This window comes from Hyla sarda, chromosome 1, assembly GCF_029499605.1.
Source record: "Hyla sarda isolate aHylSar1 chromosome 1, aHylSar1.hap1, whole genome shotgun sequence".
In the NCBI taxonomy this organism is placed as follows: domain Eukaryota; kingdom Metazoa; phylum Chordata; class Amphibia; order Anura; family Hylidae; genus Hyla; species Hyla sarda.
In genome coordinates this window covers 40,371,998-40,397,745 of record NC_079189.1, presented here as the reverse complement: position 1 = coordinate 40,397,745, position 25,748 = coordinate 40,371,998, and the positions used below count along the sequence as shown (strand labels likewise).

Below are 25,748 nucleotides of genomic sequence, written 5' to 3'. Positions count from 1 at the left end.
CTTTGACGACATTCTGGAGACCGCATGGAAACATCCAGACAAGAGGTTCCTGGGAATCAAGACAATTCAAGATCGTTATCCATTTGACAAGGTCTTTGTCACTAAGATGGTTTCTCCTCCTTCAGTGGACCCACCAGTTTCCCGGATCTCTAAGGCGACTACATTGCCTCTGGCAGATGCCGCTGCCTTCAAGGATCCCACGGACAAGAAGGTAGAATCCTTAGCGAAGTTTGACACTGAAGCTGCTGGCTCTTCTCTTCTTCCCATCTTCGCCTCCACATGGGTGTCCAAGGGCCTGTCGGAGTGGTGCCAAAAGCTCCGTCAGGATATCTTAGCGGGATCCCCCCCGGAGGATCTATCTGCTTTGGCTCTCCAATGCTCTAAAGCCGGGGATTTTCTGTGCGCAGCTTCCATGCAGGCAGCCCATTGTTCTGCCTATGCTGTGGGTCATCTAGCGGCTCTCCGCCGTTCTATGTGCCTTGAGGCTTGGAATGCGGATGCCGCTTCCAAAAGATCTCTCACTGAGCTTCCCTTTACGGGTGGCCATCTTTTTGGCAAACGCCTTGATGAGATTATCTCCGAGGCAACGGGAGGTAAGAGTTCCTTGTTACCTCAAAATAAGGCTCGCCCTACTTCCCAAAGGAAGGCCTTTTCCTTTCGGTCCTTTAGGACCTCCAGCTCCAACAAGGGATCTGGGCAGGCGCCCTCGCGGGACAAGAAGGCTCCCTCGTTCCGGGCTTGCCCGTCTTGGAAGTCGGACTCCAACCGGTCCGGCCGTTTTGCGCCCAAATCAGGCAACCGCAAGCCCACTTCTGCATGAAGTGAGGCCCCCACCCGTGGTTTCTTCTCAGGTGGGAGGTCATCTCTTACTTTTTCGAGACATTTGGACCTCTCACATTCAAGACTCTTGGATCATGGACGTGATGTCCAACGGTTATCGAATCGAATTTGCATCCCTTCCGAGGGATCGCTTTTTTCGATCCCGGGCCCCCCGGTCTCCTCCTCTGGCGAAGCAGTTTCGAGCGGCTCTCCAGTCTCTGCTTCTTCAGGGGGTTATCGTTCCTGTTCCTTCAGGGGAACGTTTTCGGGGTTTCTATTCAAATCTTTTTGTGGTCCCCAAGAAGGACGGTTCTGTGTGTCCAATTTTGGACCTCAAGCATCTCGATCTTCATCTTCTCATCCGCCACTTCCGAATGGAATCCCTCCGTTCGGTAGTGGCATCCCTGGAACAAGGGGAGTTCCTTTCGTCGGTGGACATCAAGGATGCCTACCTCCCATGTGCCAATATTTCCGGGCCATCATCGGTACCTCCGCTTTGCGGTTCCGGAGGGGCACTTTCAATTTGTAGCCCTCCCCTTCGGTCTAGCCACGGCTCCTCGGGTCTTTACAAAGGTGCTTGCGGCAGTGATGGGCCTGTTGCGGTCGAGGGGAATCTCAGTGATACCCTATCTGGACGACCTTCTCATCAAGGCTCCAACCAGGGCCCAGACTCTGGAGAATCTGGACATCACTCTCCAAACTCTGACTCGCTTCGGGCGGATGGTCAACCAGGACAAGTCAGTCCTCCATCCTACCCAGTCTCTAACCTTTCTGGGACTTCTTTTCGACACAGCCTCTGCTCGAATTCGTCTTCTGCCGGACAAACGTCTGGCGCTCCGGTCGGGGGTCCGCTCCCTTTGGACCCAGGTATCAGTCTCCATCCGCACTTGTATGGAAGTCCTGGGTTGGATGGTGGCAACTATTGAGGCCGTACCTTTTGCCCAGTTTCATTACCGTCCCCTCCAACTGGCGATTCTCTCTCAGTGGAACAGGTCTCCTCTGTCCCTCGACAGGTCTCCTCTGTCCCTCGAGAGAGATTGTTCTCTCTCTCAGGGTCCGTCAGTCTCTGCTCTGGTGGCTCCGCTCCCCCCTTCTTCTCCAAGGGCGGTCGTTTCTTCCCCTTCACTGGCAGGTTGTTACAACGGATGCCAGCCTGTCGGGCTGGGGCGGCGTGTTCAGAGATTGGACGGTTCAGGGACTCTGGTCTCCCCAGGAGTCCCTTCTTCCGATAAACCTATTGGAATTATGGGCGATTCTTCTTGTCTTCTTCATTGGGAGTCCCATCTTCAGTCCCGTCCTGTCTGCGTTCAGTCGGACAATGCCACGGCCGTGGCGTACATAAATCGCCAGGGCGGCACTCGCAGCTCGGCAGCCATGGCCGAGGTAACCAAGATTCTCTCCTGGGCGGAGAACAAGGTTCCGGCCATTTCGGTAATTCACATCCCGGGGGTGCTCAACTTTGAAGCGGACTTCCTCAGTCGGTCCTCACCGAACCCCGGCGAGTTGTCTCTACATCCAGAGGTCTTCGCGCACCTCTGCGACCTCTGGGGCATTCCGGACGTGGACCTCTTCGCATCCCGGCACAATCGGAAGATCCTTCCGTTTGTGTCCAAGTCCCGGGACCCTCAGGCTCTGGCCATGGAATCCTTGTGATTCCATGGGCGGGGTTTACCCTACCCTATCTGTTCCCTCCTCTTCCGCTTCTTCCCAGGGTGCTGAGGAAGCTCAAGGCAGAGGGCGTCCCCGCCATTCTGGTAGCTCCAGATTGGCCCCGAAGGTTGTGGTACGCCGACATAGTCAGGCTCCTGGACGACGCTCCACTGCGCCTTCCGCTCTGTCCGGACCTGCTCTCTCAGGGTCCTTTTTGCCACCCCAATTTACAGTCGCTGCATTTGACGGCGTGGCGGTTGATACCGCGGTTTTGAGGCCCCGCGGGTTCTCTTCCCAAGTCATTCGCACCATGCTCAAGGCTCGTAAGCCCTCCTCTGCAAGGATTTACCACCGTACTTGGAGGTCTTATTTTTGCTGGTGTGAAGTACAAGACTTCTCCCCGGTGACCTTCTCTGTTCCCCGTCTTCTCTCCTTTTTGCAGTCGGGGTTCGAACTGGGGTTGTCTCTCAGTTCTCTTAAGGGTCAGGTTTCAGCCCTTACTGTTCTTTTCCAGCGGCCCCTGGCTTCTAATCCTCATGTCCGGACCTTTCTGCAAGGAGTGGCGCACGCTGTTCCTCCTTATCGGTCACCTTCTCCCCCTTGGGACTTGAATTTGGTTCTGAGTGCCCTCCAGGGTGCACCCTTTGAGCCCATTAGAGAGGTGTCTCTCCGCCTCCTTTCTTGGAAAGTGGCATTTCTGGATGCTATCACCTCTATCCGGAGGGTTTCTGAATTGGCAGCCCTTTCCTGCCGTTTTCAGTTTCTGGTGATTCACCAGGACAAGGTCGTTTTCCGGCCAGACCCTTCCTTTTTACCTAAGGTGGTCTCGGCCTTTCATCTCAATGAGGATATTGTCCTCCCGTCATTTTGCCCGGCTACTTCTCATCCTAGGGAGCGCTTACTGCACAAGCTGGATGTGGTTCGGGCTGTTCAGTCTTATCTCTCCATCACTTCTTCCTTTCGTCAGTGTGATTCCTTTTTCGTCCTGACGGAAGGTCATTGCAAGAGACAACCTGCTTCCAAGGCCACCATTTCTAGGTGGATTCGGTCTGCCATTTCGGAAGCCTATCGCTGTAAGGGGAAAGATTCCTCCTTTCAGGGTTGTGGCTCATTCCACTTGTTCTGTTGGGGCATCCTGGGCTCTCCAGAATAGAGCCTCGGCCTCACAGATTTGCAAGGCGGCTACCTGGTCGTCTTTGCACACTTTCTCGAGGTTTTATCGGGTTCATACTTTCGCATCGGCTGATGGTTCCCTGGGGCGTAAGGTGTTGCAGGCGGCAGTGGATCAGCCGTCTGCCTGATTACTTATCTGCCCACCCAAGGGACGGCTTTGGTACGTCCCACTGTCTGTGTCCCCCAATGGAGCCGATAGAGAAAAGGAGATTTTTTAACACTTACCGTAAAATCTCTTTCTCGAAGGATCCATTGGGGGACACAGCTCCCGCCCTTTTTTGGTTTTTTTTCCTTGGTTCTCTGTCCGAGGGTGTGTTCAGTTATGTTTTTTCTTCTGGTTCTCGGACAGTTTTGGGCTTTTCCTTGACCTATTGGTCTCCTCCTATTGCTCTGGAACTTAAACTGACTAGCTCAGGGCCTGAAGGCGGGTATATCCTGCTGGGAGGAGCTGACTTTTTTATCACCATAGTGTCACACCTCCTAGAGACAGCAAGATACACCCACTGTCTGTGTCCCCCAATGGATCCTTCGAGAAAGAGATTTTACGGTAAGTGTTAAAAAATCTCCTTTTTTTTCCTGTACCCAAAACCGTGGTTTTTGGTCCGGGTAAAAAAACATATTGAAACGTATATGTTTTTCTGTTAACATGGGAGTCAATGGGAACTGTACAGAACCGTATGTGCATACGGTTCCATCCGGTTTTTGACGTTGCACAGTTTTTTTCTTGGAATTTCAATCAAACAAGTGAAACTTTATTCATAATGGAATGAAAAGTTAAAAACGTATACTTTTTTTAAATTTAAAAAACAGATCCAACCAGACATCATTTTTCAAACCATATACAGATTAAAATTTGTACACACACTTTGATACAGTTTAGTCAGGTTTTGAGGAATCCGTTTTTTTTTTTTTTATCAAAAACCTGATCCGGGAACTGTATTGCAAAAACGTGGTGTGAGCCCAGCCTTAGAATGGTTAATGGTTCGATGAATGCAGGATTTACTAACACATACATGGGGCTTAGTCAGGAGTAGGGCTGTCAATTCATGTTCCTAGTGATTTACCCAGCAGTGGCTTCTTGCTGCATGTCACACATTTCTATGACGCCAACGTCTGTGTACACCAGTGTTTCCCAATGAGGGTGCCCCCAGCTGTTGCGAAACTACAACTCCCAGCATGCCTTGACAGCTAACGGCTGTCCGGGCATGCGTGGAGTTGTAGTTTTGCAACAGCTGGAGGCACCCTGGTTGGGAAATACTGGTTTACACTAAACAGGATAGTCTATAATAAAATAAAGCTTAGTACTGAAAGCAAATCCAGTGCTAATATCATGATAAATGTTGTGGATCATAGAGATGAATGTCATAGAGGTAGAAGAGTTTCTCTGGGTATACATGTGCCAGGCTCACTTGTCATGCTCACTGTATTAATGTTTCCTTCTTTGCAGTGCTTGGAAGCCAAAGATCTGGACTTGGCCTATGATGTTCACAGACTGCTGAACACTGGGGATAACTGGAGGCTGGTAGGAAAGCCTACTCAGGAGATTGCTTACTAGTGAGTATATGGGGACTGACTCATCCAATGGGGGTTTAAAGGGTAGCTGCCACCATCCTCTATATTTTTTTTTATGTCCCTGCCTATTGTCCATCTATCCCTAACCCCCTCCCTGCTTTTAATTTTTTTTTACTATATTAAAAATAACTTTTTGTCTGCCTGGTAGTGTGCTCCCTACCAGGCAGACTTCCCCAGCAGGCACCACGTCACTGATGCCTGCTGGGGCCTACACTTCCGCCCTTAGTTCATCTACACAGGGTGCCTTCAGCTGTTTCACCCCCCCCCCCCCCCCCCCCCCCCCCGTTTTGAAACCCGGAACCCCAGTCTCCCACAACCCCCGTTGTAACTACCAACTCCCCTAAACATCTCTCCTCCATACTTACTGATACTGCAGAGTCGGGCAGCAGCGGCGGCGGCGGCGACGACATGTGCGGGAGGAGTGGCCTCCCAGCCAGTGGCCGGGGAGCCAATACGCTCGCTCCCGCCTGTCTGACTGAGTGTAAATGAATTAGGACCAATTGCCCAGCCGCAAACGGTCTGAGGAGGGAGACCCCCTAGTGGCCGGTTTTCAAACGTAAAATTCACCCTGAAAATGAAAAAATAAATAATGAAAATATAATACAGATATGTTGTAGTACATAAGTACTACAACATATGAAAAAATAAAGTTGGTGACAGTGCCCATTTAAGTATAATAAACCCAAATTGCGTGGACAAGAAAAAAAATGGCACTGATGAATGGGTTTTGCTCTCTGCCATGTATGTTATTTGAAAGCCGTGTAGTAACTGATGGCATTCAGCTCCATCTCTTCTGGCAGAAGTAGTCACAGACTGTTCCTACCTAGCAAAGAAGGGCATGCAGCAGCTCCCCTAAAATTGCAACCCCTGTATCACCAGTTGGTTATAGGCTACTTGTACATAGCTTTCTACCGGTTGAGAAGGGCATCATTAAAGGGGTACTCCAATGGAAAACATTATATCTTAAATCGACTGGTGCCAGAAGGTTTAAACAGATTTGTAAATGACTTCTATTAAAAAAATCTTAATCCTTCCAGTACTTATCAGCTGTCGTATGATCCTCTGAAGTTGTTTTCTTTTTGAATTTCCTTCTGTCTGACCACAGTGCTCTCTGCTGACACCTCTGTCCATTTTAAGAACTGTCCAGTGTAGGAGCCAAACCCCATAGCAAACCTATCCTGTTCTGGACAGTTCCTAAAATGGACGGAGGTGTCATCAGAGAGCACTGTGGTCAGACAGAAAGGAAATTCAAAAAGAAAACAACTTGCTGTGGAGCATAACAGCCGCAGATAAATACTGGAAGGATTAAGATTTTTTAATAGAAGTAATTTACAAATCTGTTTAACTTTCTGGCACCAGTTGATTTAAAAAAAAAATGTTTTCCAGTGGAGTACCCCTTTAACCCCTTAAGGACGCAGGACGTAAATGTACGTCCTGGTGAGGTGGTACTTAACGCACCAGGACGTACATTTACGTCCTAAGCATAACCGCGGGCATCGAAGCGATGCCCGTGTCATGCGCGGCTGATCCCGGCTGCTGATCGCAGCCAGGGACCCGCCGGCAATGGCCGACGCCCGCGATCTCGCGGGCGTCCGCCATTAACCCCTCAGGTGCCGGGATCAATACAGATCCCGGCAACTGCGGCAGTTCGCGATTAAAATGAACGATCGGATCGCCCGCAGCGCTGCTGCGGGGATCCGATCATTCATAACGCCGCACGGAGGTCCCCTCACCTTACTCCGTGCAGCTCCCGGCGTCTCCTGCTCTGGTCTGTGATCGAGCAGACCAGAGCAGGAGATGACCGATAATACTGATCTGTTCTATGTCCTATACATAAAACAGATCAGTATTAGCAATCATGGTATTGCTATGAATAGTCCCCTATGGGGACTATTCAAGTGTAAAAAAAAATGTAAAAAAATGTAAAAGTAAAAGTAAAAAAAAAGTGAAAAATCCCCTCCCCCAATAAAAAAAAACGTCCGTTTTTTCCTATTTTACCCCCAAAAAGCGTAAAAAACATTTTTTATAGACATATTTGGTATCGCCGCGTGCGTAAATGTCCGAACTATTAAAATAAAATGTTAATGATCCCGTACGGTGAACGGCGTGAACGAAAAAAATTTTTCAAAGTCCAAAATTCCTACTTTTTTAATACATTTTTTTAATACAAAAAAAAGTACAGATCATGGCGCAAAAAATTAGCCCCCATACCGCCGCTTATACGGAAAAATAAAAAAGTTATAGGTCATCAAAATAAAGGGATTATAAACGTACTAATTTGGTTAAAAAGTTTGTGATTTTTTTTTAAGCGCAACAATAATATAAAAGTATATAATAATGGGTATCATTTTAATCGTATTGACCCTCAGAATAAAGAACACAGGTCATTTTTACCATAAATTGTACGGCGTGAAAACGAAACCTTCCAAAATTAGCAAAATTGCGTTTTTCGTTTTAATTTCCCCACAAAAAGTGTTTTTTGGTTGCGCCATACATTTTATGATATAATGAGTGATGTCATTACAAAGGACAACTGGTCGCGCAAAAAACAAGCCCTCATACTAGTCTGTGGATGAAAATATAAAAGAGTTATGATTTTTAGAAGGCGAGGAGGAAAAAATGAAAACGTAAAAATTAAATTGTCTGAGTCCTTAAGGCCAAAATGGGCTGAGTCCTTAAGGGGTTAAAGTTTTGACATTTTAAGTATATGGATCAGAAAGGAGTCCTTTTAAGTTCTGTTAAGTGTGAACATTGGTATTGGGCTTCTGTGGCTCTCAAGCAAGTTGGGGGGGTACTGGGGGAAGGGTTGACTGTAAGAAATGTGTAATAGGGAAACTTGCTTTTGGGTCTGATTAATGCTAAATCTGTTTTATTTATTTGTTTTTTGCAGTGGCAGGCTCTTCAACATAGTGTGTATGATGGAAAATGTTGACATGGTCTTGAAGTGGTACAGAGAGCTGGTCCCATCAGTACGTGCACTGGATACACTTAAAGGGATACTCCGCTGCTCAGCGTTTGGAACAAACTGTTCCAAACGCCGGAGTCAGCGCCAGGAGCTAGTGATGTCATAGCCCCGCTTTCTCATGACGTCATGCCCAGCCCCCTGAATGCAAGTCTATGGGAGGGGCGTGACAGCTGTCACGCCCCCTCCCATAGACTTGCAATGAGGGGGTGGGGTGTGACTTCATGAGGGGGCGGGGCTATGACATCACTAGCTCCCGTCGCTGACTCCAGCGTTCGGAACAGTTTCTTACAAACGCTGAGCGGTGGAGTACCCCTTTAACTTGTTTTATCTTTTGATGCTTACTATCCTGGGTTCTAATATTCCTCTTTTTTGTTTTTGTTTTTTAAAGCGCTATTATCCCACCTCCAGAGGCTTCCAGAACCTCCTTCAAGTGCTGGAGATGGAGAATCGACTTGAGCTCATACCCAAACTCTGGAAAGGTAAGTAAAAAACAATAAAATCTGATCACATGGAGCTTTATTAAGTGCAGTTGTGTAGAGAAAAGTCTCCGGCTTCTGCGGAGGTTGCGCCTCTGGTTTGGATTTAGGATGTACTAGGGATGGGCGGTATACCGGTTCATACCAGATACCGTTTTTTTTTTTTTAACCGCACAATATCAATTTTTGCCCATACCGGTCGGGCCCCTCCCCCCACCCCCCAAATGAATTACTTCTGACGCGGCCGCGGGATTTGCAGGAGCGGGAGCCGCTGAGCTCGCGTACGGTGCACATCCACGCTCCCCCTGCCGCTGGCTCTCAGTGATCAGAGCCAGGGGAAAGAGCAGAAACTTCATCCCCTGGCTCTGATGTTTCCCTCAGCCCCGAGCCTGCTCCCTGCTCAGCCCCCCTCTCCCCTTCCTGCAGGCTGTTTAAGTTTATCATGCCCGTCCCCAGGTCCGGGCTCTGCAGGGCCTCCTTTCCCTGCAAGCACCAAATGTGACTGGCAGGCACAGGGCATCTGATCTTTGATCCCCGAGAGGTGACCGGGATCAGAAGCTCTGCAGCGCCCGTACATTCAGGGCTTGCAGGGGGAGAAGGCTCTGCTGATTCTCACATTCCCGTCCCTGCTCGGGGATCAGAGAACGGAGCGGGGACTAAGATCAGAAGCGCTGCGTCTGCACATTCAGCGCTTGCAGGGGGAGAAAGCTCTGCAGCGGCCGCAGCTGGGGACCGGGATTATAAACTGTGCAAAATGTAAGTGAATAGCTGTCCATGGGGGAAATCATGATAGCGCTGCGGCTGACAGTTAACCCCTTCCCCACCATGGGGGGCCGTGCGCACGGTCCCCATGGCAGTGAAGGGGTTAACTGTCAGCCGCTGCACTTATACACGGTTTCCCCCATGGTATCACGGTAATACCTTGATACCGCCATAACTTGAAAAAATACTGTGATATACATATAAGGTCATACCGCCCAGCACTAGGATGTACCCACTGCTGCTTTCCACTTGTGTGGGTAAAGAGACATGATACAAATGAAAAGTGTCTGTATTATATGCAGAGTCTTGTACAATGTCTGCATTGCCATAGCTTGTTGAGTTTGAATTTTTTCAGTATTTTATAGTTGACTATTTTTTTCCCCCCCCCCATTTTCCCTTTTCACCCCAAGATATCAAAATAATTGGCCATGGTAACAAGGAATACTTGCTTGAGGAAATCCTAAACTTGATGGCGAGCGGGAAACGGAATGCAGAGGTTTGTAATTTTTGTGTACACTATCCACATAGAAAAAATAATTGAGGAATATTGCAGTTCTCTCATTTACCACTATGTAGCCACGATAGAATGGTTGTATTATATTAGAGGGTGGGCCAGTTTAAAGGGGTACTCCTGTGGAAACCTTTTTATTTTATTTTATTTTTTTAAATCAACTGGTGCCAGAAAGTTAAACAGATTTGTAAATCACTTCTATAAAAAAATCTTAATCCTTCCAGTACTTTTTAGGGGCTGTATACTAAAGAGAAATCCAAAAAAGAAATGCATTTCCTCTGATGTCATGACCACAGTGCTCTCTGCTGACCTCTGATGTCCATTTTAGGAACTGCCCAGAGAAGAAGAAAATCCCCATAGCAAACATATGCTGCTCTGGACAGTTCCTAAAATGGACAGCAGAGGTCAGCAGAGAGCACTGTGGTCATGACATCAGAGGAAATGCATTTCTTTTTTGGATTTCTCTTTAGTATACAGCCCCTAAAAAGTACTGGAAGGATTAAGATTTTTTTAATAGAAGTGATTTACAAATCTGTTTAACTTTTTGTCACCAGTTGATTTGAAAACAAAAGTTTTCCACGGGAGTACCCCTTTAAGGGGTTATCCAGGAATCGAAAAACAGAGATTATTTCTTTCAAAAACTGCTCTGTCTGTCTGTCTCCAGGTTGGGTGCGGTATTACAACTTGGCTCCATTCAATTCAATGGAACTGAGCTACAGAACCACACCCAACCTGGAGACAGACAGGGAGTGGTCTTTGAAAGAAATAAGCTGTGTGTTTCGATTTCTGGATAACCCTTTAACAACCTATTGTATGCTCTAATGTACTGCCTGAGGACAATATATAGTAGCTCTGTGTGTGCACAGAGGAGGCGGGATAGTAACTTTGTGCCATACATAGGCTCCTGTGGTTGATTAATCCTATGTATACACACGATACAACTAATGCAGCTTCTAGATATCGATAAGTATTTTCATTTCTTTGGCTTTTTCTTTCTTAGCTCCAGACTGCATTTGCTGATACTGCCGTATCTATAAAATCTGTGTATGACTCCAGTGAAAATTCTAGAATTCCACTAAAGGCATCTGCAGCTGCATTTGGGAATATAGCAATACTGCTGTCAAGAGCCGGGAGATTGGAGGAAGCTTGGTAAGATTCGGGCCTGTACATATCCCTCTCTACAGAGTTTAAAATACTAGTAAACCTAATGCTTCAGCTTGACAGTGTAGATCAGTGTTTCCCAACCGGGGTGCCTCCAGCTGTTGCAAAACTACAACTCCCAGCATGCCCGGACAGCCGGAGGCTGTCCGGGCATGCTGGGAGTTGTAATTTTGCAACAGCTGGAGGCACCCTGGTTGGGAAACACTGGTGTAGATTCACGTTAAAAAGTGGATCCTGATTATTTAGCATTAGTAAAAGATGAAAACGTCACAGTGCTCTAAGATCAACACGTACAAACTTTGTAAAGCATTTTTAATCGCATTAGTGGAATAGCCACAGAAATTTGGGAACGTAACAAATACAGTAAAGTTGCAGCCCATTTCCATTCACTTATTTTTTTTATTTTTTTTTATTTTTTTTAAGCCTGTTGGCTCACATTGTACTCATCACCCATCCCATTTGAATTGTTTATGATCACATCCCTCACACATTGCAGAGATTGCCAGCTTTAAATGTTGCCTATGCTGCTGTAATCACAGGACTTTAACCCCTTAACGACGCAGGACGTAAATGTACGTCCTGGTGACGTGGTACTTAACGCACCAGGACGTACATTTACGTCCTGAGCATAACCGCGGGCATCGGAGCGATGCCGGCATCATGCGCGGCAGGTCCCGGCTGTGGATCGCAGCCAGGGACCCGCCGGTAATGGCGGACACCCGCGATCCCGCGGATGTCCGCCATTAAGCCCTCAGATGCCGTGATCAATACCGATCACGGCATCTGCAGCATCACGGTCACTCAACAGGATGATCGGATCGCCCGCAGCGCTGCCGTGGCGATCCGATCATCCTGCATGGCAACCGGAGGTCCCCTCACCTGGCTGCGCTGCCTTCCGGGAGTCTTCTGCTCTGCTCTGCCTTCCCGCAGACCAGAGCAGAAGATCACCGATAACCCTGATCAGTGCTATGTCCTATACATAGCACTGAACAGGATTAGCAATCGAGTGATTGCTTTAAATAGTCCCCTATGGGGACTATTAAAAATAAAAGTAAAAAAATAAAGTTAAAAAAATTTGAAAAACCCCCTCCCCCAATAAAAATGTAAATTGTCCCATTTTCCATATTTTACTCCCAAAAAGTGTAAAGAAAAATTTTATAAACATATTTGGTATCGCCGCGTGCGTAAATATCCGAACTATTAAAATAAAATGTAAATTATCCCGTACGGTGAACGGCATGAACGTAAAAAAAAAAAATACAAAATAGCTGCTTTTTTTATTACATTTTATTCCCAAAAAAAATTTATAAAAAATGTAATAAAAGTTTTTGTATAAGCAAATATGGTATTAATAAAAATTACAGATCACGGCGCAAAAAAATGAGCCCTCATACCGCCGCTTATACGGAAAAATGTAAAAGTTATAGGTCTTCAAAATAGGGGGATTTTAAACGTACTAATTTGGTTAAAAAGTTTGCGATTTCTTCTAAGCGCAACAGTAATAGAAAAGTGTAAAATCATGGGTATCATTTTAATTGTACTGACCCAGAGAATAAAAAAAATACATGTCATTTTTACCATAAATTGTACGGCGTGAAAACAAAACCTTCCAAAATTTGCAAAATTGCGGTTTTCTTTTTAATTTCCCCACACAAATAGTATTTTTTTGGTTGCACCATACATTTTATGGTAAAGTGAGTGATGGCATTACAACGGACAACTGGTCGCGCAAAAAACAAGCCCTCATACTAGTCAGTGGATGAAAATATAAAAGAGTTATGATTTTTTGAAGGGGAGGAGGAAAAAACTAAAACGTAAAAATAAAATTGTCGGAGTCCTTAAGGTCCAAATGGGCTGAGTCCTTAAAAGGTCCAAATGGGCTGAGTCCTTAAGGGGTTAAAGGGGTACTCCCCTGGAAAACATTAGTTTTTTTTTAAATCAACTGGTGCCGGAAAGTTAAACAGATTTGTAAATTATTTATTTTTAAAAATCTTAACCATTCCAGTACTTATCAGCTGCTGTATTTTCCAGAGGAAGTTCTTCTCTTTTTGAATTTCCTTTCTGCCTGACCACAGTGCTCTCTGCTGACACCTCTGTCCATGTCAGGAACTGTCCGGAGCAAGAGCAAATCCCCATAGCAAACCTATCCTGCTCCGGACAGTTCCTAAATGGACAGAGGTGTCAGCAGAGAGCACTGCGGTCAGACAGAAAGGAAAATAATATAGAAAGGCACTTCCTGTGGAGCATACAGCAGCTAAGTACTGTAAGGGTTAAGATTTTTAAATAGAATTAATATACAAATCTGTGTAACTTTCTGGCACCAGTTGATTTAAAAAACAATCAGATTTGTATATTCTATTTACAAATCTTAACCCTTCCAGTACTTAGCTGCTGTATGCTCCACAGGAAGTTCTTTTCTATATGAATTTCCTTTGTCTGACCACAGTGCTCTCTGCTGACACCTCTGTCCATTTTAGGAACTGTCCGGAGCAGGAGAGATTTGCTATGGGGATTTGCTCCTACTCTGGACAGTTCCTGGCATGGACAGATGTGTCAGCAGAGAGCACTGCGGTCAGACAGAAAGGAAATTCATATAGAAAAGAACTTCCTCTGGAGCATACAGCAGCTGATAAGTACTGGAAGGGTTAAGATTTTTAAAAAGAAATAATTCACAAATCTGTTTAACTTTCCGGCACCAGTTGATTTAAAAAACAATGTTTTGCAGTGGAGTACCCCTTTAAGAGATTTGTCAAAAAATGGAATTACTAGTTTGTACTTCTGCAAAAAGAACTTACAAGCTAATAAAGTTATTAAATAACTGCAGCCTTTTTACTATTTCTTTGTGTTTTGACCTATTCTAATGTGAACAAAATAATTTCTACCATCGGCTGCAGGAATGATACTGGTTAGGGGGGAATCATACCAAAATATAGATGGATGGATTGGATTAGAATAGATTAGATAGATGTTAATACAATAGATATTATGCTTGGTGCAGGATCAGAGGAGGTGGCACATGCTCAAGGGAATGTAGGGAAACTGAAGAGCATCCCTATCATGCTCCACCCCCTCGGAACCTGAATAAGGTATAACATGGTGCATCAGCTCTATCTGGAATGTTTATGTAAATGAAAACCAAAATAGGACATTTTAACATTTATCTATTTCTATCACTTTTTACATTTTTTATTTATTTTTTTTATTTTTTTTTTATAACAGGAAAATTCTTAGTTCTTTCAAAGTGAAGCATCTTGTTCCCCGGTAAGTACAGTTTCCATATATGATGTAGGTAAAATCCTCCGAAATGTTAGGTGTCTGCAGTACTTACCTGCCTGTCCTGTAAAAAGCAGATACTGAAGTTTGCTGGTTACATGCAGCGCAAGCTTTTCCGAAATGTAGGCATGCTTGGTATTCCGAGAGCATCTCCATAGTAAACTGTTGTGTGAACAGATATAGAAATAATGGGAGAAATTTATCAAGACTTGTGTCGAGGAAAAGTTGACAGTTGCCCATAACAACCAATCAGATCAGCTCTTTAATATTTAAAGGGGTATTCCGGCTTTATACACCTTATCCCCTATCCTTTGAATAAGATGTGTGATCGCAGGGGTCCCGCCAGCGGCGGGACCCCTGCGATCATACATCTTATTCCCTATACAAAGGATAGGGGATAAGATGTATAAAGCCGGAATACCCCTTTAAAACGGCCTCTGTAAAATTAAAGAAACAATCTGATTGGTTGCTTAAGGCAACTGGTCAGCTTTTCCTCTGCACGGGTTTTCATAAATCTCCCCTATTGGCCCACAATTTTGCTTCCAAATGTGCCGAAATTGTGGTCTGCAGCAAATGAGACAAAAAAAAAAAAAAAAAAAAAAAAAAAAAAAAGGCAACAAGGGGATGTGGCCTACTGGGAGAAAGGTGCATTATCTTTGGCGAAAGGACAAAACTAATAGTTGGTGTAAATCAACCGGTGCCAGAAAGTTAAACAGATTTGTAAATGACTTCTATTTAAAAATCTTAATCCTTCCAGTACTGATCAGCTGCTGTATGCTCCAGAGGAATTTCTTTTCTTTTTGAATTTCCTTTCTGTCTGACAAACAGTGCTCTCTGCTGACACCTCTGTCCATTTTAGGAACTGTCCAGAGCAGGAGAGGTTTGCTATGGGGATTTGCTTCTACTCTGGACAGTTCCTAAAATGGACAGAGGTGTCGGCAGAGAGCACTGGGGTCAGACAGAAAGGAAACTCAAAAAGAAAAGAACTTCCTGTGGAGCATACAGCAACTGATAAGTACTGGAAGGATTAAGATTTTTAAATAGAAGTCATTTACAAATCTGTTTTAACTTTCTGGAGCCAGTTGATTTAAAAAAATGTTTTTTTTTTCAAGGGGAGTACCCATTTAAAGGAGTTGTCTCCCAGCCTTCCTGTTATGTCCTCTCCTCCAGGAAAGCCTGTCTGCAGATCCCATCTCTTCCTAAATATATTGAACAGGAGGGTCGCTATGTATGTATGCAGGCAGCCTCCCCTCCCTCCTCATTCAGTCTTTATATAGTGAGAAGCTCCTACCATTTCCAAGCCTTATTGCTGTTTTTCAGTGAGTGCAGGGCTTCTGAACCAAGCAGCAGCAGTCAGAAGAAGCAGCAGTCAGGTCTCTTGTCTGAGAAAACATTGGACAATAATCGTATCATTTTTATGTTCCAGGCCAAATGTGATCACCGAGGTTTTAGATGCCGCTAAAGCTGCAGAGAATAGGGCTGTGGCTATGGACCTGGTGCAGCTGGCGGTCAGCTTCAGTTTGCCCGACACGGCGCAGATAGCTCAGCGAGTGCTGAATGACTTCACCCTGACAGAAGAACAGAGGTAAACCTTGTGTTTTAATACAAACGTATAGACGGCTTTATGCCTGATCCTACTCCGGCTACTCCGATATAAGTAGGATCCGGCTTTATGCCTGATCCTACTTATATCTCTGCTGCGTAGTCATGTGAGTCCCTCTCTGCATTACTTCACATAGGCAGCACCTGATGGAGCTTGGTATTGTAGAACAAAGTCTGGTCTATTGTTTTCATAGAAAACCATTTTGCCCCTAAATTGTAAGAAAACTTCTGTACATTTCTGTTTTAAATGACAGGCGCCATTTGTGGATGACCTAATTGGCTATAAAGTATAAACTCTTAGGCCAGGGATACACTGCGACTTTTTGTAGCGCTATTAAATGAGTTTAAAGACGTACTCCGGTGGAAAACAAATGCTTTCACATAAACTGGTGCTGGAAAGTTATACAGTTTTTTAAATTACTTATATAAAAATCTTAATCCTTCCAGTACTTATCAGCTGCTGTATGCTGCAGAGGAAGTTGTGTGGTTCTTTCCAGTCTGACCACAGTGCTCTCTGCTGACACCTCTGTCTGTTTCAGGAACTGTCCAGAGCAGGAGCAAATCCCCATAGCAAATCTCTCCTGCTCTGGACAGTTCCTGACATGGACAGAGGTGTCAGCAGAGAGCACTGTGGTCAGACAGAAAGAACTACACAACTTCCTCTGGAACATACAGCAGCTGTACTGGAGTACCCCTTTATCAAGTTAGACACAGCTGCAGTCCAAAGGAAAACATGTATGCCATAATGTGGACTGAAGCTGTCAATCTGTAGCACTACAGAAAGTCACAGTTTAGCTCCAGCCTTAAAGGAGTACTCTGCCACTAAACTTCTTATCCCCTATTCAATGGATAGGGGATAAGAGGTCTGATCGAGCAAACTTTGCTCCATGCCTGATGACGGGCGATACAGGGGCCGGAGTATTACGTCCCGCCCCCTCAATGTAAGTCTATGGGAGGAGACGTGGCGACCTTCACTTCCACTCCCATAGACTTGTATTGAGGGGGCGAGGTGTGACGTCTCAAGGGTGCAGGGCCGTGACATCACTATACTCCGGTCCCTGTATCCCCTGTCATCAGGCATGGAGTGAAGTTCACTCCATGCAGCAAATGACAGGGGGGCTGCAGGAGAGATCGTGGGGGTTCCCAGTGGCGAGACCCCCACGATCAGACATCTTATCCCCTATCCTTTGGATAGGGGATAAGATGTCTAGGGGTGGAGTACCCCTTTAATGTAAGGCTAAATGCACAGTATAAGCTCCTTAGTTGTATGCAGCCAGTGCAACTCCATAGACCCCTTACTTCTTGGGATTAGGACTTGGAGACCCCTTACTTTTTGGGATTAGGACTTGGCATTATATGAAACACAATACAGCTCCATAGTATAGAGCAGTGTTTTTCAACCAGGATGCCTCTAGCTGTCGCAAAACTACAACTTCCAGCTGGGAATTGTAGTTCTGCAACAGCTGTAGTGAACGGAGACCGTGTTGAATAGTTACCTGTCATACAGAAAGATCATTGGGGAAGATTTATCAAAACCTGTCCAGAGGAAAAGTTGCTGAGTTGCCCATAGCAACCAATCAGATTGCTTCTTTCTTTTTTGAAAATGTCTCTTAAAAATGAAAGAAGCGATCTGATTGGTTGCTATGGGCAACTCAGCAACTTTTCCTCTGGACAGGTTTTGATAAATCTCCCCCATTGTATATGTATGATTTCCATCTTAAAAAAACTTTATTCTGTTCTTTTTTCATAGGATAACCTTACAAGACCTGACCCAGAGCAGCGGCACAAGCAGCAGCAGCAGCAGCAGTAGTGACAGTGACCATGATTAGGATACTAGCACTGGATTGTGGAACATCTGTCATCGCTGCTTCAGATTATTGAAGAGGGAAAAAAGACTCTTCAGTGTTATGTTTTTTTGGGTAGGGTCACACACAGCGCATCCACAGCGTATTTCATGAGGTGGATGCGCCGATGGCAGTTACAAGACCAACCTCCCTGCTGCGGCTGGATAGCTCTGCAGATGTGCAGCGGGAAATTCCATGCTACGAGCAGACACACAGAGCTACTTGGCTGCAGCCGGGAGCTTGCGCTTGTGACTACCATCGGCGCATCCACCTCGTGAAATATGCTGTGGATGCGCTGTGTGTGACCCCACCCTTAAAGTGCATTCATCTTAATCTCCCTGGAGAATTTATAATAAATTATTTCTGAAGTTTTTTTTTTTCTTTTTATACTGCTCAGTGTGAAGCTTATGTCTCCTATGTGCATATAAAATACATAAACAAGTCGAGTACCTGTAAATGTTTTTTTTTTTCTTTAACTGTAAATTTTTATTAAAGTTTTTCCAATACAAAGGTAGAACAACACAAGATGCATATTAGCGCAATGTGTAAGTCAAAATAAAATACCTAGGAAATAAAAAACAAAAACAGGTAGTAAAGATATCTAGGTAATAAAGTACAAAAATATCGTTTACGTTATACGAGGGCTGGGCGGTATACCGGTTCATACCAAATACCAACATTTTTGTCCTGCACGATATGAATTTTTCCCTATAACGCAATACCAGTTTGGCCCCTCCCCCTCAGGAATGAATGACTTATCAGTCCGCTGCGCTGTCCCCACATCGGGGAACTAATCATATGATCATATGTGACCCATGAGCGCTGTTCTGCTTCTCCCCCCCAAATTATCAGCCCAGCACTGTCCCCATCGGGGTAAATACTCACATATCACCCGCAAGCTCTGCCCTCATTATCATCCTGTTGCCGCCGCCGGCGCTGACACTCTATACCAGTGGTCTTCAACCTGCGGACCTCCAGATGTATGTATCTGGGAGAATGCTGCCGTAATTGCCCACTGGCCCCTGTTTTGCTTATCAGGCACAGGTAGGATTAGCGTTAGGTCTCGCACCATCTTGAGAAACCTTGGCGTTGGTGTGCGGGCTCTGGTGTGTCCTTCATATAAGGATACACTGCCGAATGTCTCAATTTTAACATCAGTGTTGAGGGATAGCCAATGTCATTGTATTAATCTACCACAGTAGTGCACCCATATTCCTGTATTGGACCTCCAGATGTTGCAAACCTACAACTCCCAGCATGCCCGGACAGCCAAAGGCTGTCAGGGCATGCTGAGAGTTGTAGTTCAGGAAACATCTGGAGGTCCGCTGGTTGAAGACCACTGCTCTATACTGTACGCTATGCCCGGGCTGCAAAAGGTAAACAAAATAAACAAACTCACCTTCCCCGTCGGTCCGGACCAGCTTCCAAGGGAACGGGACTGTCGGACAGCTGTCAGCCTCCTCATGTAAGGAGCTCTGGCCGGCTTCTTACTTGACAGTGGGCTCAGCCTATCACCGGCCGAGGCGGAACATCGCTGCGGCCGGTGATAGGCTGACGGCTGTCCGACGTTCCCGTCCCCAGCGTAAGGCCGACGTCGGAACATGCGTTAAAGTTTATTATGTGTACATGTTGCAGCCCGCCAGCCGCAACAAACAGGAGGACAAGGAGGGCAGCGCTTGCGGGTGATATGTGAGTATTTACCCCGATGGGGACAGTGCAGCACTTTTGTAGCCCGGGCATAGTGTACAGTATAGAGCAGTGGTCTTCAACCTGCGGACCTCCAGATGTTGCCTGAACTACAACTCTCAGCATGCCCGGACAGCCAAAGCCAAAGAGTGTCCGCAACAAACAGGATGACAATGAGGGCAGTGCTTGCGGTGATATGAGTATTTAAACCGATGGGGACAGCGCTGGGTTGATAATTAATTTGGGGGATATACCGTGAAACCGCCATAAGTTACAAAAATACAGTGATACACATATTTGGTCATACCGCCCAGCCCTACGTTATACTCAACTATCAGTTATTGCGTATACATGAAAAATCTGGGTTAATCCCAAAAGGCCCTTCATTGGGCTCCTACAAAACAGAGAAGTACAATTCTCCACCAGACATAACAAATGCAAGACGACAGAGAGTGGACGTGGGGGGAGGGGTGGGGGGGGGAGAAGGAGTTGGGCTTAAGAAAGATGGGAAGAAAAGGTAGTGTCAGAGGAAGTGAGAGAGCTAAGGAGGTTGCCTATCCATGAACCTATCTCAGGGCTCCCATACAGATAGGTAGAGAGTTATTGAGAGAGGCAGTAAGATATTCAAGAGAACTTATTTCCCTGATTCTCGCCACCAGATCAGTCTCTGATGGGGGAAGGGTTAGTTTCCAGCATTTCGCAATTAGGATCTTAGCTGCTAAGACCATGTGCATGAACAATTTAAATGGCCTTTTGGGTAAGATTGGAGTAGAGAGGTATAATAAATAGACCCGGGGATCCAAGGGGACCCGAGCACCCAGGACTTCCAGTATCAGTTGCTTCACCATGTCCCAATACGGAGCAATGATAGGACAGGACCAGAATATGTGAAAGACTGTGCCCAGCCCCACCCCACAACACCAGCATTGGGGAGGAATATTCGGGTTCATTTTGTTAAGCAGTGCAGGGGTGTGATACCAGCCCATTAACATCTTAAATTGGGTTTCCTTATATGCTGTACAAATGGAAGCCTTAGAAGCTTGTTGCCAAATTATCCGCCATTGGGGTAGGGTGATAGGGGTGTTCAAGTCCTCCCAACGGCTCTTTCGTCTGCGGCCCCGATCAGCATAACCGCTCAAAGGTCGTAGGTAGGGAGACCACATGAGTGCCAAGCACAGGCGACATGAAGTGCCTGAGTTGGAGATAATGAAGCCATTCAGAGGAGGGAAGACCATACCGGGAAACTAAGTCCTCAAAGGATAAGTGTTCGGGATAGGGGTCCAATTACGTCGGCCCAACAGAAGAGCCCCCTACCTCCCCACTCACTGACCATGCTGGAAGAGAGGCTCTGAGGGAAAGCAGGAGGGTAAAGAAAAGATTGCAAGGGGGAGACACAGGAGAAGAGATGGAATTTCCTGGAGCAGTACCCCCAAACATACTTAGAGATGGAGATAGGTCCCAGCAGAGGGGGGGGGGGGGTTAGGAGGGGTGTATTCGGGTGCTCCCGTGGGCTGGAAAAGGTGGATACAGTTCTAGGAGACTCTTTCCTAGGACTGTATCCACCTTTTCCAGCCCACCGGAGCACCTGAAAACTGAACTAATTTATGCAGGAAAAGTCAGCAACCGCCGAGCCGAGAAGTTCATGACGAATCGAATTTACTGTAAGTTCGCTCATCTCTAATAGGGAGATTGCCTAAAAAGTACTCTATGCGGGTATGCAGTTTATTGGGGTAAAAAGTGAACGATTTGTCGGTAAAGTGGTAAATCCGCCAGAGATTATAGAGGGAGGAGGAGTGAATCAAGCGACGGAACAAAGAAGTGAGACACAGCTGAGTGGGAGGGGCGGGATTGCCAAGGGCCGAATGGCGATCCATAGAAGGGGAGAAAATAAGGTTGAAATCACCACCAAAAAGCCAGGCTATTCAGAGGAACCTCATGATATTAAGATGGGCAATATCTAATCAATAGACATCAATATGGAATGCTTAATACACTCTGCCCCCTTCTAACCAACTACAAATCACATGACTCCAAGAATGGGTAAATCCATCTAAGAATATATACATGGAAGAACTATGATATACTTCCCCCCCATTCTGGACTATTTTCTATACATGACTTTGGTAAGACATTAAGACAATTAGCAGAGATATATGATCTTGCTCTATATTTTAGGAGGAAGAACTTGAAACAAGTTTCCTGTGTGGGAAATATACTTATTTACGTTTAAATTGGCGAGTAGGAATTCTATCAATGTCTAACCAATTATTTAATGCTTTGATAGATTATGAATCTTGATTCTTCTGCAGGTAGAATGAAGTCTCACAATATCCTAAAACTATGATCTCAATATCAAGATAATTATTTTATTAATTTATTTGCCAATCTAAATGGTATAATCCCATCCACATTATCCCAATTAGCCTTAATTAAATGGAATACAATTTTGTGTGTCTCTTACCAAAACTTTGTAAGAACCTAACTTCTGCTCTGAGGAACACTGAACGGTCCATCTCATCGTCAGGGACAGCCATTGGGTCGGTACCGTGTGATCAGTCTGGCATCTGGGATCTCACATGGCTTTCATGGCTTCCATCTTGTGGACCTCTTTTAGTGGAAGACCTCTTTGTCTTTGTCTTTGTCCTTTTCAGCCTACAGTCTACAGTTCAGATCAGTCTCCAGTTCCCAGTTAGAGCAGTTCAGACTTCAGCATTCAGACTTCAGTATCAGCCTTCAGTAACCCTAACATCTGGTTTACCAGACTTTTTAATTAGTTAGACACCCCCTCCTAAATTGGAATTCCCCAATGAATGTAGGTTGGGCGTGTACATATGGTAATGATTATGACATCCCTATACTACTCAGAATGCATTGGGCATATCACCCATAATGCCTTTCCTGTGGTGTAATGTCACCTTCCCATACACTAGGGGGTGCTATTGCATAAGCAATTAGCATCATTACCATTAAGGGTTAACTGTCAATAATTGGTCTTAAACCAACATTCCACACTTGAAATATGGAGCACTAGATTATCAAACAGGGATTACTTTTGACATCTATAAGTAATCAAACCCTGGATTCTCATAGACATAGAGTCTCCAATTAGACATCCTAAATTTATTAGAGAGATAAAGAGTCCCATGTAGGTCTCTTTCCCCACAGATGTGTGAATGTCTAGAGAATGTAACTAGACCTCTTATCAGTCTCTTGTTTAAACACCATAAATAAACTAAGTAGACCTCTCTACTCCCCGACTGGCATTTAGAGATGCAGTAAAGATGAAACTTCAGAAATTGGCCTACTTATGTTATACACAAAATGGCCGACATCATGCTCTTATACTATAAAACATATTAAACATAGTGATTCATTTTTGGGGTGTCCAAAATGCATGACAAAATACAAGCATTAATACAATAGTACATAATCTATGTTTAGCAAACTAGCATGAATCTACCCAAGTGAATATTTAGTGTAGAAATGATACAATCAATATACTTATCCATCCCAGGCTAAGGAGCAGGAGATGCTCCCCTCTTCAAGAAAGATCCAAAGGAAAAGGGGCAGAGGCCCATATGATTTCCAGTAAAATACCCTAATGCCCCACCCCTTTGGCCTAGTGTCCGCCTGCTCTCACATGATGTGGAAAAACAGGTTCTTTAGCCCTGATTTCTGTGGCTGTGTTTGACCATGGGGGCAGGGAAATGTATATACTACATGGGATATAATGGATGTAAAAACACATAATTTCAATATCCATAACACCCGCACGCGAATATTATTCCGGCATCCTCTATTATCCAAATCTTCCAAGTGGTTATGCATGTCTGAGAGGAACTCTGATTGCGATGCAACAGTGGATTGGAGCTGAGAAATGTATGCCCGGGTAGAATCATGGGCCTCCTTTAAATTCTCAAGTCTGCCAGAAACATGCTGTAAGTCTTGGCGAATAGAGGCAATTTCGGCGTGGTAGGTGTCTTTGACTTCAGCAATTTAAGACCGAAAGTCCTCTCTGATTGGAATTTGGGATAGTAACTGGCCGAGGTCAAAAGGCGTTGGTGTGGGAGAAGGGAGACCCGAGCACTCCAGCTCAATATCAGGGAGGCTGTCCCAAGAAGTTGATCCCCTAGGGGTCCCAGAGGAATACAAAGGCCCCAGGGGTGCCAGGCCCAGTAAACCCCCAGGCTTGGGGACAGAGGACATGATCCCAGGGGAGGGAGACACAGGAGTGCAGGAGGGGGGAACCTGCGTGTTGGCCAGAGTACCCTCAGGGGCAAGAGAGGGAAGGGAGGAGGGAGAGGAGGCCCAGTCCTGGGTATGCAGGTGGTGGTCCGGGGGCAGGACCCCCGGTAGTAGGAGCAGCAGGCAGTCCCAAATGAATAGGCAGTGGAGCGGGAGATAAGGGTACGCCTCCCACAACAGCAGCCCAGGATGGTGGTGAGGGGACCAGAGACCCTTTATGTGGAGGGTCCATAGGGACCTGAGGTAGGTGAGAGAAGGAGGGAGCCACAGCAGGGAGTGCAGCCGAGGCAGGGAGGAGAGGCTGTACTTCAGCAGGGGCCCATACCTGGGTGAGGGCAGGCTCAGTAATCTTCGGGGCCCGCACCACATCCACCCCGGCTTCCGTTTGCAGCAGAGGCCTCACCTCCGGTCCGCACGCCAACCAGAAGTCCCCGTTGGGGCTCCGGAATCGCTAAAGCAGCCGGCCACAGGGTAGCGGAGGGTCCGCCAGCGGCACCCTCGCAGCATGCAGCTCCTGGGAGGGTGCAGGCGTCCCTGACCGGGAGTGCAGCCCGGAAGCGTCCGGGAGGCTGGAGGGCCCAGGAGGAGAGGAAGGCCACAGGTACTGGCGTATGCAGCACATTGCCTTGGACGGGGCCAGAGGTGCAGGGGGTCTCTTGGAGGCTTTTCTGGAGGATTTCCCCATAGGGGAGGCAGCGGTCAGGGCTGTAACAGAGTGACAGAGGGCCTCGAGGTGCGGAGCTCACTCAAGCTACGGCCATCTTCCTCGGCGCCTCGCCACACCCCACCTGTAAATGTATTTTCTTGTACTCCAGAGCTGCATTCACAATTCTGCAGGCTTGCATACCCCTGGAATAAAGCAGATGTCGGGTCTTCTAAGCATTCTGTACATGCAATATAAAATAGGTGAAGCTGTTCTTCGGGGCGCTATACATTGTTTCCTATGACTGGATGCCATATTGTTGCTCCACTGCATCAGGCACTGCTAGAAGGATGCAAACAAATGATCCAGCACCGCATGCCACCACTTTAATAGTAAAGATCTAGGGGGACATAGAGCTGTTTAGTTATATTTATTTGGCACAGTGGAGGTTTTTTGTGTGACTTTTCAAACAGACATCGTGCAGTACACCATTTATCATTTTCACTATGCAGTGGTCACATTTATTAATTGTGACTTTTGTAAAGAGTCACAAATTGTGGCGCTACGAGCAAAATCAAGGAGCAAATCTAAAAGGAAACGTGAGAAAAACCTCTACACTAAGGAAATGTACAAAGTACTAATAACACAAATTTATAATTTTCCTTGGGACTTTGATAAATTTGTTGCGCACAAGTCAAAATCACAGTAAAAAAAAGGGTGAAGAAAAACAACTACACTAGACATCCTGTGATAAATGGTCAGCTAAAATAAAGGCATACAAGTTGGGGGCAGTGGTTAGTGCACCTATCCTGGAAACGACTGAATGAGTGGTCTGAACATGAAATACATTGCCTTCCCCAGTTCAATCATAACAAAGCAAACAAAATTATAGCAAGAATTGACCTGCCTATGGTAGAAACCTCCTAGATGAGTGGTCTCAAATCTATGGCCCTCCAGATTTTGCAAAACTTCAACTCCCAGCATGCCATAACAGCCGTTGGCTTCGCTGTACCTCCGGAGGGCCATTTTTAGTTTGTGGCCCTTCCTGTTGGCTTGGGCACAGCCCCATGAGTCTTCACCAAGGTCCTGGCGGCAGTGATTGCCATCCTGCGAACATGGGGCGTGTCCGTGACTCCCTACCTGCACAACCTCCTGGTCAAAGCTCAAACAGGGCCCAGAATCAGGAGAGTCTCCTTCTCACTCTTCAGACTTTGTCCTGTTTCGGCTTGGTGGTCAATCGGGACAAGTCCAACCTGATTCCCACCCAGCCTCTGCTCTTCTTAGGACTCCAGTTCGACACAGCGATTGACTGGATTCAACTTTTGCCGGACAAGCACCGCGCTTTGTCAACAGGAGTTCGTCTTCT

At 46.0% G+C, this 25,748-nt stretch overlaps 1 protein-coding gene across 2 annotated transcripts in view; it reads left to right on the top strand.

Moving 5' to 3' along the window:
- Nucleotides 1-18,254, top strand: part of PTCD3 (pentatricopeptide repeat domain 3) — a 43,451-nt gene extending 25,197 nt beyond the window's left edge. For both annotated transcript variants that reach the window (XM_056554394.1, XM_056554396.1), the window contains exons 17-24: nt 5,090-5,196; nt 8,105-8,183; nt 8,568-8,658; nt 9,828-9,913; nt 10,929-11,077; nt 14,309-14,350; nt 15,789-15,947; nt 17,715-18,254. In XM_056554394.1, the coding sequence (XP_056410369.1) occupies nt 5,090-5,196; nt 8,105-8,183; nt 8,568-8,658; nt 9,828-9,913; nt 10,929-11,077; nt 14,309-14,350; nt 15,789-15,947; nt 17,715-17,793 (792 nt within the window). In that variant the 3' untranslated portion in view covers nt 17,794-18,254. The remainder of the gene's footprint in view (nt 1-5,089; nt 5,197-8,104; nt 8,184-8,567; nt 8,659-9,827; nt 9,914-10,928; nt 11,078-14,308; nt 14,351-15,788; nt 15,948-17,714) is intronic.
- The last annotated feature ends 7,494 nt before the right edge of the window (nt 18,255-25,748 follow it).